This window comes from Chaetodon trifascialis, chromosome 23 (genome assembly GCF_039877785.1).
Source record: "Chaetodon trifascialis isolate fChaTrf1 chromosome 23, fChaTrf1.hap1, whole genome shotgun sequence".
NCBI lineage: Eukaryota > Metazoa > Chordata > Actinopteri > Chaetodontiformes > Chaetodontidae > Chaetodon > Chaetodon trifascialis.
This window is the reverse complement of record NC_092078.1, coordinates 3,195,001-3,212,287: the sequence shown is the minus strand read 5'-3', so window position 1 is coordinate 3,212,287 and position 17,287 is coordinate 3,195,001. Positions and strand designations below refer to the sequence as shown.

The 17,287-nt window shown below is 47.8% G+C and overlaps 1 protein-coding gene across 1 annotated transcript in view; it reads left to right on the top strand.

The window, feature by feature from the left end:
* Window positions 1-4,547: 4,547 nt before the first annotated feature.
* cyp26b1 (cytochrome P450, family 26, subfamily b, polypeptide 1) overlaps window positions 4,548-17,287 on the top strand; it is a 33,786-nt gene continuing 21,046 nt past the window's right edge. The window contains exon 1 of the mRNA XM_070993413.1: window positions 4,548-5,766. Within this exon, the coding sequence (XP_070849514.1) occupies window positions 5,563-5,766 (204 nt within the window). The 5' untranslated portion in view covers window positions 4,548-5,562. The remainder of the gene's footprint in view (window positions 5,767-17,287) is intronic.

Below are 17,287 nucleotides of genomic sequence, written 5' to 3'. Positions count from 1 at the left end.
AACCCAATTTCTATTAACCCTCTCATGCAATGATTTCTCTGTTTTTTGAGGCACTGCATGAGTCTGCGGGCACAAAGATGCTTCGTAACAACGAATATAAACTGACCTTCAGAAGGTTTGTCCACTAAAGTAAAACTGCAGCAGAAATATGTCTGAGATGATTCTCGTTCATCCAGCTCACGGTACTTCTAAGTGCTTCCCAAAGGAAACTGGACTTGCTTGTGGTTCTAGAAGATGTTTCGTACAGGTAGAACTGAGGAGGCCTCTTGGATGAGAGGTGAAACATCTTCTAGAACCACAAGCAAGTCCAGCTGCCTTTAGGCAGCACTTAGAAGATGCAGCACAAAGAGTAAAAACCATTTGAGTTCAACTCTACTCTGACAGCGGAGCCAGATGTTGTTCTTGGTGGTGAGCCCAATCTTTAAGTTCTATTCAGATATACTAAGAAAAGATGTAAATAGCTTGATATTAACCATTTGCAGCATAGGTCTTGTGGATGAAGCCAATGCAGAGGTGCCTTCTTTCTACTGGCCAGCAGGGGGAGTCTCCACTGGCTGCAACAAGAAGTCCGATTGTATGTAAGCTTATGAGAAAATGATGCTACTTCTCACTTGATTTATTCCCTCAGTTAACGTTTTCCTAACGAGTTCATGGCCTCAATCATTAGTTTCAAGTCTACACAGTGTGATGTTCATTTAGGTCTAATTTGGAGTAAAATAGATGGTAAAGCAGGGCACGCTTTAAGGCGTAGTCCACAATCGAAAAGGTGGCGTCACGCTGGGTTTACACGTCACCTCCAGTGATATGACGCTCTCCTTGGTGCTGACACTCATCCCCCCACCTCGCCCATAATTTTTATGCAGCTCTGATTCAGCACTTTTGCAGACCGCGAGGATTTGACTGCTGAATGTTGGTCAAAGCTTGAATGTGACACCCACGTTCAGGCTTTTATTATGAAACCATGGGATGGAAGGTAGTCTTAAATATAAAAGTTAAAGCATGAAGCGCATGTCAAAGACAGCAGCATAATGACTTGAGCCCTTCGTATTAACATGAAATTAACTGCACATAGAAGCAGAGCGTATGATTTCCCAGGCTGAGCCGTTCCCATACTGCCCTTTTCAGGGTTTAAGTAACCTTTTGCATAATGTGTGAGCGCTGGTTTGAAAAACAGGCTCTTCTGTGTATGAATGTGCTGGATTGTCCCTTAAGGCTGTTTTGCTGGAGGATTTACATACATTACATACAGTCTTTTCTCTGCGGTAATCCAAGGGTCACTCGCATGTTTGCTGAGGTTCAACATGCTTCATGCATTACAGAACATAAATGATGTGCGTCTTTCATTCATGTCGAGCGCTTTGGGATTTATTGTTATGTATTTTTTTTATGTTTGGGAAGTTTGTGCATTTTTGTGTTTGAGGTTTTTCTTGGGGGGAAGGTTGATTTTTTGTATGTTTGTTAAATACACTTAGACTACACTGACTGCTTGTTATGGACGAATCAAGACATGAAAGTGACGACTGTGGCTGTAATTTTTGTTCTTTCTTTCTTTTAGTTTGTTGCTTTTTCAGGTTTGCTAATTTTGTCTTTGTCCATGTTTTATTAATGTACTTTAGGTAAACTTAGAGCTCGTTACTGAGCTGATGAAAGGGTGATAGATTTCTCACTTGGGACGAACTTAAGCATGTTGGTGTGTGTTTGGTTTGGTGCGCCATTGATTTCCTGTGATAAAAACAAAACTGTGAAAAAACAGACTTTAGATTTACAGCATAGAACGAACTTTGCATTTCAGCTTTTACGAGTCATTTCAGATTCACCAAAGTGTTTTGAACTCACATTTGAACTCTCTTAACTGATGCCACAACAGCAATAAATCATTGAATAAAAGGCAGGAGAACTAATGCTGCTTCAAGCCTTTTAAACCCTTTAATTCTACTTATTTATTCGCTGCTTAACGCTCCTAAATGTGAGATCAAACATTAAAGCAGCCGTGGTCGACAGTACGGAGTCACCCTCAAACGCTGAGCCTTAGAAAGTCACGAATAAGCATTTATAGGAACCATCAGAGTAGATTGACTCATCTCATCCTCTCAGACGGGTTTAACCTTTCTCTCATGTCAGCAGATAATTTATGAGATTATCTGTGTGTTTTTAACTGACACAACAGAGAAAATCAGAACAATGCTGCCTCTCTGTTTCCTTTCCTGTCAGCTTCCCTCTTTCCTCCTCGCTCTCTGGCCGGCTGCCATGTGTTTCTCCTCCGCTAGGCGGCAGCATTGAGCCGCTGTCAGAGAGCGAGTGTGAGGTGCTGGAGAGAAGAGGAGGAAAGAGAGAGAAAGACCTGGAGTTCCTCGGCGAGAGATCCCAAAAGGGCAGAAATCCCCCCGAGACTTATCCCTGATTGTGTGCTGAAAGAGGGAATAAAGGAAGAAAAGACAGAGAGAAAGGAGGAAATGGGTGAAGAGGGCTGAGAGATGAGAAAGAGGTAAAAAAAAAAGGTTGTATAGATGAAAAAGAAAGAGAAAAGTTTAGATTCTAACAAAGAAAATGAGGTGAAAACAACAGAAGCAACTAAATGATGAAAGACTGAAAAAGAGAGAGAGATGAAGAGCAGTTGCTGTTAAATGGGGAAGGAATGAGGAAAAAAGAGGAAAGAAATGGGCTTTAATGTGAAAAAGAAGCTGATATTTGCTGCTATCTGAAAGCCCTTCTGCAGGTGTGTGCAGCCGGGGTCAGGACCTCCACCCTGCCTCTGTTATATAACGGCCGGTAATATTCCCGATCACAGTCAGAGGACCTAATTGAAGCCAGTCATTTTCTTTGGAATGGAGGTGGTGCAGCGGCGTGACGAGAACAGCCCCGACTTCCCTCCACCTGCATCTGATTGATCTGATTGTTTTATAAAGGCTCAGGACGAAGAGGCCCAGGCGAGGACAGGGACACGTGGCCCGGGGACGGGAGCTGGACCCGAAGCGGTGACCCTTCAGCGAAAAGATAACTTGAGTCAGATCGGTTCACCTCACAGGTCATCAGTGCTCGAGTCATTCTCGATTCAGGAGACAGAGGAGAGTGATGGGCAGAGGACGAGAGGGGTGGGTGACGAACCCGCGTCAACTGAGAATTTAGACAAAATTGCTCAATTTAAGCGGTTGTTGGAGCTCAAATGATAAAAATGCAAATATAGAGGCTGTAAGGTGAAGGTGAGCAGAGGGGGAGACAACCGGGAGGAAAGAGAGAAGGAGACAAAGAACATAAATGAGGAAGGAAAGACAGAAAGAAAGAATAAAAGAAAAATCCAGATGCAGAAAGTTGATGAGCAACGCTGTCAATCATAAACTGTTCTGAGTGTGAAGGTCAGAGAAAGAAAGAAAGAAAGAAAGAAAGAAAGAAAGAAAGAAAGAAAGAAAGAAAGAAAGAAAGAAAGAAAGAAAACCCTCCTCTGTGTCTCTGTTGAAGTGCCCCTGAGCAAGACCCCTGCACTCCCTCCAGTGTGCACATGAGCCAAAGAAGAAGAGAATCACGTGCTAATCTGTAAACGAAGAGTTATGAATCACTTTTAACTGTGAGACCAACGTTTCCACTCATTCAGACAGATTTCAGCCCTTTGGCACGGACTCATTTTGGAGCCAGAGGATGGCAGTTTCGGTCCGAGGTCCGCGGGTCGCGTCCCATCATGCACCGGGAACGTGGACGGGAGAGAGTACGCAGAAACTGAGTAGGAGGATCAGCGGCTCCGTGCGTAAAGGCGCGTCTGAGACCCGTGGCACGTTTGCAGAGAACCCAGATCATTTTACAGCACTAACTCGCTTTTTTTAAACAAACTACAAATAACTTTATTACTGATTCGGGGTCTAAAGCTTCTTCTAGTCGGTAAAGTTGAGGTTACATCAGTCCTGATGTGCGCGCCGCGCTGTTTTAGCGTGCAGGTGATAAGTTCAAGAGTGCGCACGTCCTGCACGGAGACACAAGTCATAAACGCAACTGCGAGCCCTGTTTCTCTCTCTCACTGGCGCTCTGCCAGCTCCAGCACGCTCCGAGCCTCCTCTCCTCTTGCGCCGCTTGCCGCTCACTTTGCACCACCCCTGCTTCTGAGAGGAGAGAGGAGAAAGAGGAGGGAGGGTGGGGGGAAAGGGAGGAAGAGGCGGGCGGGCGGGAGGGAGGGAGGGGGGTCCTCCAGGAGCTGAAAGAGGTGGAGCAGAGGGGAGGGATGGAGGGAGGAAGGGGAGAGGAGGAGGAGGGAGAGGGAGGGGAGTCTCTCTCCCTCTCGAGCCGACGCTGGAGTGAGGTGGGGTGGGGTTGGAGGGGGGCGACGGGAGCCTTTGGCCGCCTATTCGCCTTCCAGTTGCCTCCGCACTATATAAACACTCATTGGTGCCTCTGGCTTGACGCACACACACTCTTTACGCACGCATCCCCACACACACATACACACACACACTGAGGTTGACTTGTGTAGGCAGCCAACAGAGAGAGAGAGAGAGAGAGAGAGAGAGAGAGAGAGAGAGAGAGAGAGAGAGAGAGAGAGAGAGAGAGAGAGAGGAGCGCTCTCAGAAACAGAAAGGTACACAGAGGAGAGAGTGGACGACAGAAAGTAAGAGAAGGAGAAGGAGGACGGTGGCTCCTGAGCATCTCCTGCGCACCTCTTCATTCCTGCACGCTCACGGATCTTAAAAGTTTACACTTAAACTTTACCTTCCTCGTGCTCGCTCCAGAGAGAGATTAAAACTTTTGCAAAGAGACTTTTTCACATTTTTTTCTCCTTTTTTTTGGAGTTGAGAGGAGAGAGACGCGATTCCTGGAAGAGTTTTCGTTCATTTTTTCCCCCCAAACCAAGTCTTTCCATCCCTCGAGAAGTTTTAAAAAGTAAAGCCCTTGTTGGTTCCAGGGCTCGGCTTCAATTTTTCCACGTGTCCCACGGTGTCCCAGCTTTTGACATAAACGTGTCACCTTGAGATTTTTGTGTGCCTTCAAGTTTCAGACTTAAAGAAAAAGAAAACTTCATTTTAAGTCACTGAGCCACAAACGAGACCAAAAATGAGATTTCAAACATCAGGACAGTCCCCAGTCTTCTGTGATTATTGTCCTAAATGCTTAAATCATTAAAACAAAGTGAGTTTTAATGGTTTTATTTTTTCACTTTACAAGCTGAGGCGTGACACTGAAGAAACGGGGAGCCTGGCAGCACCGCTCACCTGTAGCATCTCCTGCGCTCAGCCGACACTTTGATTTGCACTTTTCACGCACAGAAACGCCACTTTGAGACTATTTCAAGACAGACATTCAATCTATCTGAGAGAAAAACTCGCACTCCACGCAGTTCATTCATTCTGAAAACACAGCCGCTTCTAGAGGGCTTTGGAGTGCGTAAAGGAGCGCTGCGCTTTTACGCAAAAAAGGAAGAAAAATAAAAACTCCAAAAATCCAACTTTTAATTCATCCCAGGGACCCAGATCTACCCATTTTTGTTAATAACACAGAGTTTTAAGAAACTTCAGAGCAACTTCCACCAGCTTTTTGAAAGCCGACCAGAGCTCCACAGAGACCGCCGGGCTCTCCATCACCATGCTGTTCGACAGCTTCGACCTCGTCTCGGCTCTGGCCACCCTGGCCGCCTGCCTGGTGTCCATGGCCCTGCTCCTCGCCGTCTCCCAGCAGCTGTGGCAGCTTAGATGGACGGCCACGCGGGATAAAAACTGCAAGCTCCCCATGCCCAAAGGATCCATGGGCTTCCCCTTCATCGGCGAGACCTGCCACTGGCTCCTGCAGGTAAGCGCGCCCTCGGGGCTGGGAGGGGGGCTCGGTGGAGCGCGACACGGCGTCTGGGTCAGCGCGGGTCCCGGTGTCTGCGCGGGCGCAGAGCCGGACTTTATCTGTGTATGATGAAATCAGTCGTATCTGTTTGATTCTTTGAGCGTTTTTATTGTGTTTTGAAGTCTGAGTTCATTCATCACACTTTTCACTGAGTTTACTGCGTGCGCTCGTTTCACGGATCCCGGTCTGCAATATCAACTTACTGATGAGTTCTCTGCAGCGGGACAGCGAGACTCTCCTGAGATCAACCAACAGAAAACTCGTTAACCACCAATTCTGTACATTTTCACGGATTTAACCACATGCGTCACGGCGCGTCCGGTTGGTGATGCTCACAAAGAAAACATTCAGCAGAATAAGCATCTAGAAAAACGCGAATTTGTGCCTTTTCCTCCAAACTCAACAGTGTTTCAGAACTTTTATCAGTGTGGCTCAACACCTCGCGACGCGCGGGGTCAAATCTGCTCATCCAGAGTCTCATCTCAGCACGAGCGTCCCCGGCGTTCATGTAAAATGTGTCTTTAGGTGAATTTCAGATGGTTCAGCTCATTCTGCGCGCCTGACACACACACACACACACACACACACACACACACACACACACACACACACACACACACACACACACACAGGCTTTCACCTCACTTTTGATTAGTTCACAGCTCTGCTATCTGTCGCTCCTCCGCCGTGTCTCCATCAGGCGATCAGATCAGCCTTTTATCACCTCAGACAGGAGCGCGTGGGGTCAGCCAGCCGCGGCGCGACGTCCCCTCCGCGGAGGGTCGAGCTTCAGTCAGGCTGATAGGCTATCGGTCCTATCTGATAGGGCGGCAATTAGTGAGGGAGGGTGTCTCTGTGCAGAAGACAAACCTTGAACGTCAAGTCGCGCTGTTTCCTTCAGATTTCAAATTAAAGTTCAGTGTTTAATATGCAAAAAATGACAAGAATGTGTTGATAATGTGTGAAGTTCATGCAGAGAGAAGGATGAAGGGAAAGAGCGGCTGTGGGGAAAAGGGTAAAGAGTGAAGGTGAGGGTGAAGTGCACACCTCGGGCTCTCCTCTCCTCCTCGCGGGTGAATCCCCTGCGGGCTCCTCTTGGCTGCATCCAGCAGTTCCCAGCATGCCGCGTGTTTCAGAAATCATCCCGTAACCGAGATTCCCCCTCTTACAAGCTGAGTGACAGGCGGTGCACAGCTGCACAAGAGGGAAAGTCCTGCGACATGCACGTGCTGGCCGCCCCTGTTTGAAGCTCTCAGTGGCGGAGATCGATCGTTTATCGTTGGGACGCTCCGCTGCTCCACCTGTTCGCTTCGAAACTGAAGGAACTCAGCTAATTAGCATATGCGTCCCACAATCCTTTGTGTGCAGGGGGAACCAGGGATGTGTCTTTCTGTGCGTGACCTTCAGGTTTAGCCCGAAACAAAGAGAAATGTGGACAAAAGAGGGAAAGAAGGATGCGATGAGCTGAGAGAGGAGCGCTCAGGCTTGTGGTTTGACCCCAGCGGCGGCCGTCAGCCTGATGGCTCCCGAACAGACAGAAGAGAAGAAATCAAAAAGGAAAGACAGAGCAGGGGGGGCCGAAAGAGAAAAGCAAAAAGGAGGAGGAGGGGGGCAAAGCGGGGAGAGCGGAGGCACGTCGGCCGTGTGCGCGGCTTGAACTCGCGGTGCTCCATCTGACACCGCGCGAGACGCGTTCCCGGAATGCATGCGAGGACCACGGCCAAGTTTATGGTGGAGGGGAGGGGGGGCACGTCAGTCAGATAGAGGAGTGAAAGGCTGAGTGTGTCTATGCTTATGAGGACCAAATGTCTCCACAAGCACAGAAAATCTGCAGGAATCTGCAAAGTGAGGAGAGTTTCTTGGCTGGTGTTTTTGGATCAGGACGAGGTCTTGACCTAATCTGAGAGTGAAGAGGCTCTTAATGAAATGCTTCATGAGTGCTGTTAAACTGAGTGTGAGAGAGAAAGATCCGCCCTGTGGGGAACCCAGACGGGCTGAGATGGAGGTCTGATGGGACGCTGGGATGCTGTCTCTTGTCTCAGCTACTGGTCTGCTGCTGGACGTCTCACAGAGGGGACATGTTGGACGTGCTCAGGGACGACTGCCTCGCTGCGAAAGTCGGGGACAAGAGCTCTGACAGTGCAAAGAGCTGAAGCTCACGCAGCTTTCGACTGAGCTCAAGAAATCCAGATATGAAGCGGCAGATGTTTGGCTTTCTGTGCAGGACGGTCGGTTTGTGTAAGTTCAGAACTAAAGAATGAACGACCAATCACAGCGAGGCGTTTCTGAAACTCAACCGTGAGGCTCGCAAACTCCTTGGTGAAGCCTAAAGGCTGTTCTTCCAGACGCAGAGACACTCAGTCAGGACAGACAAACCTTGTCTTTTGCATATAAAAGGACAATACTGCGAACTACTTCCAATGAGTTGCGTTCATGTTCAGTAGGAGAACAGAGGTTTAATGGAAGATTTACCAACACCTCTGACTTTATGATGTCCCATCATAAAACTGTCATTCCCTCAAGTTAAAACACAATTTCCTCTTTGTTTGTTTGTTCATGTATTTAATACTTAAACCTTTTTTTGGCCACGTTTGTTGAAACAGAAACAAATTGTGAACGCAGCATGAACATATCATCAGCTTTAAGTTGATCTCAAAAGGTCAAGGTGGAGATGCTGTTAGCAAACAGCTGCTAATTTAGTCGTGTTTGTGTTCACTCTCTTCGAGCTCTGTTTTGGTCTCCACCAGCTCCTCGGGCAAACAGCTCGCTCTTCATTTTCACCTGCTAGTCGCTTACTGTCTTTGTTTGCTGCTTGGTGCTCAGCAGGTAGCGTAAAGTTTTTTTTCCAGGTTTTTCTCAGAAAAAGACACGATGAGAGCCGTGAGAGTGAACCAAAACAATAGCCAGGTTTTTTAACAACGAGCTGAAACTCTAAAAGCTGCTGAACGCTAACGATGACTCCTGAGTGTGTTTGACTCCCTCTCCTCCTTCCTCCCAGCGTCTCCTCCAGATTTCCTACATAAACACTCTTTCTGTTGTTTATATACATGCAGGTCATTTTTAGCTCCACGCACACGCCGCCGCCGCCGCAGCAGCAGAGGCACATTTCTGTGACGGATCCATTTTAAAGCGATCTGCAGGTAGAAATAGTTTTATGGTCACTCTGCCAAAGACCTGTCTGCTCTCATTAGGAGCTGGAGCTTTCTGATGGGACGGTGCCAAGCAGGAGCATTACTACAGAGCCGACACACACACACACACACACACACACACACACACACACACACACACACACACACACACACACACTACTTGCATGGTGCATAATCATATATGCATATATATATATATAGACTCACTTTAGACACATTTCTGTTCCTGAGATCTAACAGCGTGCAAAAGTTGTGCTTCATATTTTTGGGGTTAAATCATATTGTGTCGACTTAAAGTGACGGTTTCTGTCTTCAAATCTGCTTCTGAGGGGAGATTCGAGTCACAGCTGCTCGGACACAAAGTGACACTGAGGGAGAAACTGTTTTATACACACTGAAGGAATGAGTGAAAGGAGGTTCAGGCTCACACAGCAGCATGAGAGGCTCATCAAACACATGATTCCCTTAAATAAGGTCACATGATTTCTGTCTGAGCTCTGTCAGCTTCTCAAATGAAAGCAGTTACCTTCTGCTGCCACTTGGGGTCACCAAAGTGCAAAGTTCCCAGACGTGGTTTTGAATTAATTGATGGTTTAGATGTGAAATTAAAAATAATATTGTGGATTATTTGTGCTGGTACAGGTTAGGAATACAATGACCTAAGATTTATGGGTAATGAAGTTCTTCAAACTCCAAGAAAACTCAGTGATCAGCCCGTCGGGCGCTGCCGCAGCGCGAGTTTGACAGAATCGATATCGACGATCAGACGTTCACAGATGCTCCCAGTCAACGAGGGGAAACCTATCTGCTGTTCTGGATGCAGCCTCTTCTGGTCTGGTTCTGATACCTCTCTCTCACACACACACACACACACACACACACACACACACACACACACACACACACACACACACACACATGCACGCACACACACACAAACACACACATGTGGTGCAGACAGGCTGAACTGAATCTGGGTCAGACCAGAGGAAATGAACACATGGCACAGAGACTCAGACTGTACTGTGTGTGTGTGTGTGTGTGTGTGTGTGTGTGTGTGTGTGTGTGTGTGTGTGTGTGTGTGTTATTTAAGTTCGTGAAAGAGCCTGAGCCAGAAACAAACACACACACACACACACACACACACACACACACACACACACACACACACACACACACACACACACACAGTTCTATGCAGAAGGTGCAAAGTGTTATCACTGATTGTTTCAGTTTGGCCTTCAGGAGTTTGGACATTAGCAGCAGCTCTCACACACACACACACACACACACACACACACGCGCACACGCACACGCGCCGTCCCTCTCTGCCAGCCTGTCTTCTTGTCTCTTTTGCGGTGATGAAGTGTAAATGACGGCGGGCAGAGTAATAACAGTCCTGCAGACCAAACACTCTCTCATCTGACACAGCGATGACAGCTCGCTCTCCCTCCCTCTCTCTCTCCTCGTCTTCCTCGTCTTCCTCCTCACCTGTCCTGCTGTCTGCGGCTCTCTCTGGTAGCACGCTCACAAACCAGATTCCTCAAATTTTAGGCGCTGAAGCTAAAGATTTATTTTAACGTTGAATTCGCCCTTTAATCTCCGTCCTCTGTGACGCACTCGTGATGCCTTCAAGTACGGTCGTCTTTATGAAAACAGTTCATTTGAGCAACCATCTAATGTGGTTTCTGTAACTTTGCAAGTGGAAAGTTTACATGTTAATGTTTCTTCCACTTGTTCAAAAGCATGTGATCGCTGTATTTAAAAGTCATTGGTGGCTGTTGAAGAGGTGTAATGTCACAGTTTTCGAAGCATTTGAAGGCAGCGTTTGTTCCCGTTGATGGATGCACACGGTTTGTAACGTGACGCTTGTTGGCAGAGTCACAGCTGGTTAACTGTACATTTCAGCCAATCCTTCGTCACTGCAAACATGAGAACTGCCACCATTTTCAAAACTTGACGATCACTGGCGCTTAAATATTTGTGAAAGCTGGAAAAAACTTTTTTATTTTTACACGATCCTACGATAGTTTCTGTTCTGATTTCCTTTGTTAACCAGCTCAGACTCAAGGATCAAGTGCTGAATTTTCCATTTAAAATAAATCACATGTTGGATTTAACCGTCACAGCGTCGAACGACCTGACGGGAAAAGTCGGGCGCGAAACATTTGAATCCTAAAAACGCCGTAATGGCGTCCTGCTCCGTTTCTCGCACTCGAACGCACGTGTCCCGCTGTGGTCGAATCCGTCGTCGCGCCGCGCACTTCGCTTCGCGGCCTCAGAGTCTCTCTGGTTTGCAGCACATGTGGGATCTTTGCTTTCGGGCGGGTTTCGCCTTTAACCAGCTCAGACAGAGCGAGGATTGTGAGGCCTGGTGGCTTCATCTACGCTCAGGTTCCATTACTGCGGTGCAGCTCGCTGTGTGCTGCATAGCTGCGGTTACACACACACACACACACACACACACACACACACACACACACACACACACACACACACACGTGCACACACACGGTGAATGGAAGTACATATAGAGTATGTAGATGTAACATGCACTCAGCTACACACACACACACACACACACACACACACACACACACACACACACACTGCACAGTCGTGTGTGAGCTCAGTCAGATCACATGACCACACTAAACGATTAACTCGTTTCTTTCTTTCTTTCTTTCTTTCTTTCTTTCTTTCTTTCTTTCTTTCTTTCTTTCTTTCTTTCTTTCTTTCTGCAGGACAGGCAAAGAACAGGCTGAAAGTGTGTGTGTGTGAGTGTGTGTTTGTTTGTTGGGTGATACATAGTTCACTGAGCGGGCACAAGGGGTAGCCCTGTGTGTGTGTGTGTGTGTGTGTGTGTGTGTGTGTGTGTGTGTGTGTGTGTGTGTGTGTGTGTGTGTGTGTGTGTGTGTGCGCGTGTGTGTGGTGTAACAGTGTTAACATTCAGAGCAGGACCCTTGAACCTCCGAGGACTCTTCTTCTCACCCCCCTCTAACCTTTTCTCTCCGCTTCTTCTTCTTCTTCTTCTTCATCTTTTCTTAATTTTTGTCTTTTTTTTTTAGCGTTCATCTCGACGATCGAGCGTTCGTTTTTTTCTGTTCTTCTTGTTCGTAAAGTTTTTTGCGTTTGGCGTTAACATCGTAGAATTCCTCACTTTCATTCCTCTTTCGCTGCGTTCTCTTTTCTACCTCTTCGTCTTTTAAATTTGCCCTCGTCCCTCCTCCACCCTTTTACCAGCCTCCTCTTCACCTCCCTCTTTACCTTCCTCCGATCACAAACTACGTCTATGTACACTTTGACTGAAGCTTTATCGCTAAAGAATCAGGCGACAACTAGAAATCAAAACTCTGAACTGGTTTTGCTTAAAGCACCTCTCCTCATCCCGCTTTTATCTTCCTCCCTCTTCTTCTTCTCCCCTCTCCATCCATCCATCCGTGCCCTCCTCCTCCTCCTCCTCTTGTTCAGAGTAGCAGGAGGTGCTGGCAGCGCTCTCCCTTGCCCCTTCTTTCACCCCGAGAACACACTGCTCCCTCCTCCGGCACCGTTGTCCCGGCCGAGTATAGAACACCATGTTAAGCGCCTCTTCTCAATGAGTGTGTGTATGTGTGTGAAACGACCAGTTAACCGGCGATGAGCTTTATTTATGTGTTGAGATTCTCAAAGGAGGCTGGACGCAACGTTTCAGCCCGTCGCTCAACACTCTGGCGCTCAAACGCGTACTTTCATTTTAAAAGCTGGAAGCTGCAGCTTTAGGCTGGCGTTACTCAAACAGGCGTTTGTCGGGGACTATTTTCAGCGGCGGATGAATCCACATTTGGTGGTCTAGCGGGTATTTACAGCAGCAGGACGGAGTGTGTGGAGTCAAAATGAGCTCCAGTGTGTGTGTTGTATGTGTTTTTGGACGACGATGGCGCTCTGTGACACAGAGGAAGAAGATAAATCAGGCTTTGACGACACGGACCTGTTAGCGGGTTTTGGTCGCTCTGCAGGATTTGTTGACGTTAATAAGAAAATAGAGCAGCTCTCGACGTGTATTTGCTGCTTGTGCTGTGTGTGTGTGTGTGTGTGTGTCAGGGTATTAGCTGGGGTCCCGGGGTGAGTGCTTAGAGAGTTTTGAACAACCATAATCTCCCTCCCTATAATGTCCGCGGGTCAGGGGCCAGCCCTCGCTCTCCCTCGCTCTCCCTCGCTCTCGGCTGCTCTCTCCCTCCGTCTCCATTCTCCTCGTTTCTTGGCTGAACCACCCGAAGCCCTTTTTCGTTAATCCGTCCTTTCTGAAGCGAGCACCCTTCACCATCTCTCCGCCCCCTCTGCCACGCTCTGCGCTCGCTTTCTCTCGCTCCTCTCTTGGCGCTCTGCTCTTTCACACTTTCTCCTTCTTCCCTCTCCATTCTTTATCTCTCTTCCTCCCTTCTTTCTTTCCCTTTCTCTCATCCTGCTTTCTTATTCCTTCCCTCCTGTCGCCTTCCCTCTCTGTCTCTCTGATGCGCCGGCGTGACCGCAAAGGGACGGGGTTCATTGTCAAGTTGAGGACCTATCGCACCATTCAAACGCACAATCGCGCACACACACATGAAACTCACACACTGGTTCCTTGGTATCTCTGGCACCGGCTGAATGATTGACAGCTGAAAAGAAAGAAGGAATTCCCTCACAGCCTTTGACCTCGTTTCCTCCCTCTCGTCCTCCTCCTCCTCCTCCTCTGCTGCTTTCTCACTTTTCATTTTTAACCTTTATGTTAGCTTTAGCTTTAGTCAGTCAAGCACTGCGGAGAAAATATTGGTTCCTTTGAATTTGCTGTTGCAGAATTTGAGATCTGCGGTGAACTTGTTCTTCTTCTGCTCTTTTTTTTTTGAATGAATGAAACTTTTATTGCATGTCTGTGGATTTGCTTTGCACGAAAAGATGAAAGAGCATCAAAAAACATCAACGTAAGCGTCGTAAAAACATCGCAGAGAGCCTCATTTTAGAAGTCGACACACACATTTCACCTGTTCGACTCACCTGCTGCTTCAGGACCGTCACAACGAGCCGACAGAGACGGGCTTCGTCGCCTCTTTGGCGCCAATCGGCTGCACCTTCAGCGCCTGCAGCGAGAGGAAACATCCAGTCAGGCCTCTGCAGCTCTGCCCTGGATTAGCTAGCTTGGTCTGAGAAAAAAATGAATGAATGAGTTTTCTAGCATGCTAGCTAAACCGCTAAACTCTGCAGACGACATCGTGGAATTTCCAAATGATTTGAGATCAACGATGGCTCTGAAACTGCACGAACAGAAGCTGGAGGAGGAGGAGGAGGATGAACTCTAATTTAAGCTGGGATGCGTTCACTGCAGATGAAGCTTTCAGCTTCGATGCAGCACAAAACGCTGCATTCACACGTTCGACCACAGCAGCTTCAGAGAGTCAGTGTGTCCCCTGAACGTTTACGTACGCGGCGAAGGAATTTCATCTGGAGGACGACAACACGTCTGACAGTTTACTGGCTGCAAACTTCAGCCACAGAAAACAAACTCGCTCGGTCTGTGCTCGCGTCATTTCAAAACACTCTCGCCCTCGTATCGTCGCCTGCTCTGTTTTCTATCTGTCTTTGCTGAACGAGCGTCTGCTGCTGTGATGCGTTCAGAGGTCGTTCATCTGCTGCTACTGTTTTCCCATCAGCCTCTTTTCCAGAAAGACCCTCTCTGCTCCCCCTGAGCACTCACCCCAATATTTCTGTTTTATAACTGCTCCACATGGACACACACTCTCGCTGTCCCCCCAGCTTGCTGTGTGTGTGTGTGTGTGTGTGTGTGTGTGTGTGTGTGTGTGCTGGTCGAGCCGCGGCGTTGATCTGAGTAAACATAATTAGCTGTGTTTTTTTGTCTTGCCCTAATAAAAGAGTCATTTGTTGGACATTTCCACTGCGCTACAAAGAGGACATTTATAAGCCCGGGCCCAGGTTCGCCCCCAGGCCAACCCCAACAGAACAGACGGGGGTATTTTTAGCACGGCCGGCGCGCTAGCTAGCTCTGCTCGGACCGCGCGTGTGTGTGTGAGAGGAGTGTGTGTTTGCAGAGAGAGAGAGAACAAGAGAGACGGGGAGATTTTATGAGATTTTCTGTGATCGCGGTGGCGTTTGTCAGAAATTTCGAGTGTGTGTAGTGTGTGATGAAAGGTTTTGTGTGTGTGCGTTTGGATGGCGTGTGTGGAAAATCCTCCCTGAACCCTCCCCTCGGTCCTTTATTGAGGTTCTTGTAAAATATCTGATAAATCTCTGTTCAAAAAATATAAAAGGGACTCTGTGGAAGCTGACATCGCTGCTTCCAGGACGGGCTCGTCTAGACTGCAGACGCACAGAGCTGAAAGCGCCACGCTTCAGGGACCGCACGGCGCTCCTGGCCCTCGCTGCTGTGTGCATAACCTCTGACCCCGACACGGCCTGGATTTCAGCCTGATTCTGACCTTAATTTAACCCCGAGTCTGACCCTGAATCCTGACCTGCAGCTCTGTGCAGAACCTCGTGCACGATGACGCCTCGGGTCCAGTTTGCATTCGCTGCTCTCAACCGGCGTCAGCGAGACAGAAAGGGACTGAACGAACAGGCGAACGGTTTGTGCGTTACGACGAACCAGAACGTGAAGGAGTGAGGACGATCAACGTTAGAAACTGTGGTGAAATTAGAGGCATCGAGTCGCCTTGATACCCATGATTTAAATCTCTTTCTCTCCAGTAAACTCACTGTAAAACTGTAAGTTTAATGGCGTCTGCAGCAGCTGTTGCTCTGCTGTGAAGCGCTGACATGGAGCAGGTTGTGTTTTAAAAGTTTCATCATATTAAGAGTCAAGCAGGAAGCTTTAAGCACAACCTGGTTGTCAATTTGCTTGAGGTGTACAGAGTTGGAAATGAGCTACGGCTAAAGTAAAGATCAACAGTCATGTGATAACTCTGTTGACTTAAGTGAACATACAGGAATTATTCAAAATATGATTAAATAAAAGGTTGACATTCAAAGTTAGCATCACAAATCTATAAAAAATGATCTTGTGACCTCTTTCCTGTTTTGTTTTTTGGACCTTGTTTTTGTCGGTTGCAGCTGTTTAAGCTTTCAGCTCAACCTGCAGCAGCAACCAGCAGCTCGTCACAGCCGAACCAAACGAAAGTCAACCGAGACGACGGCAGCGTTCTGATTGGCTGCTGCGAGAAGCTCCAAACATTTCGATGAGGCGTCTAATCTGCCGTCAGCTGCGGCGGTGAAATTCAGCTTCACAGTTTAACAGAAAGTCCAAGCGAAGGAAATCACCTTCGCTCACAAGAAGCTGCAGTTTAGACTTTGCCCTGAAGCCTTTGATCTGCGGCTTTGTTCAAACTTTATTCACATTTACAGCTGAGACGACGCCGTCTACACACACACACACACACACACACACACACACACACACACACACACACACACACACACACACACACACACACACACACACACACACGCACACACCAGGCCGGCTTGTGCTGTTGCTAGGTAAAACATCCACAGAAAAAAAAAAAGCTTTAAAACTTTATGCCTGCCATCATTAAGAGAAACCTCTTTATGGTTTTCAGCTCACATCAGAGTTTGTTGCCTGTGACCTCGGCGGTAACATCAGCCGTAATGTTGTGGTAGCAATTTTGGTTTCTGGCTTTTTTGCGAAACGAAGCGAGTGTTTACAGCGAAGGCTTCCTTCGCTTCACTGGCGTTTGGAGGGAAAGTGTGTGCTCGGCCTGCGCAATCAGCACGAGGCTGTGACGCCTGCGTCTCCGCCGCGACGGCTGCGACTCTGAGTGTGTGTGTGTGTGTTGTGATCCCGTGTGCGGTTATGTACGTGTTCTCCTGCAAGAGAAGTGTGGCGTCATTACATCACAACTTTTCCATGCTCGCTCTGTGTGTGTGTGTGTTTTGCCAGATTCGGGAGGGAGAGGGGGGGTGTACACTTCTCACCTTTTATGCTAAATGTCATCCAGACCACACCCCTGGCACACACACACACACACACACACACACACACACACACACACACACACACACACACACACACACACACACACACAGATTATTTTAGTATGACTTTTTTGTTTTAGGTGCATTTTTTTTCCCTGTTTTCTTGAGTGTGAGACAGATGAAAACCTTCAGCATCCTGCCAAAATGTGTGTGTGTGACAGAAAATAGAGAGAAATAGAAAGAGAAAATGTACGAGGAGATACACACATAATGCACGTCGTTGCGCGCGCGCACACGCACGCACACACCACAAAAAGTACACAATCGGCCCAATCTGATGCTGTATCTTGGAGTGTGAAAGGGAG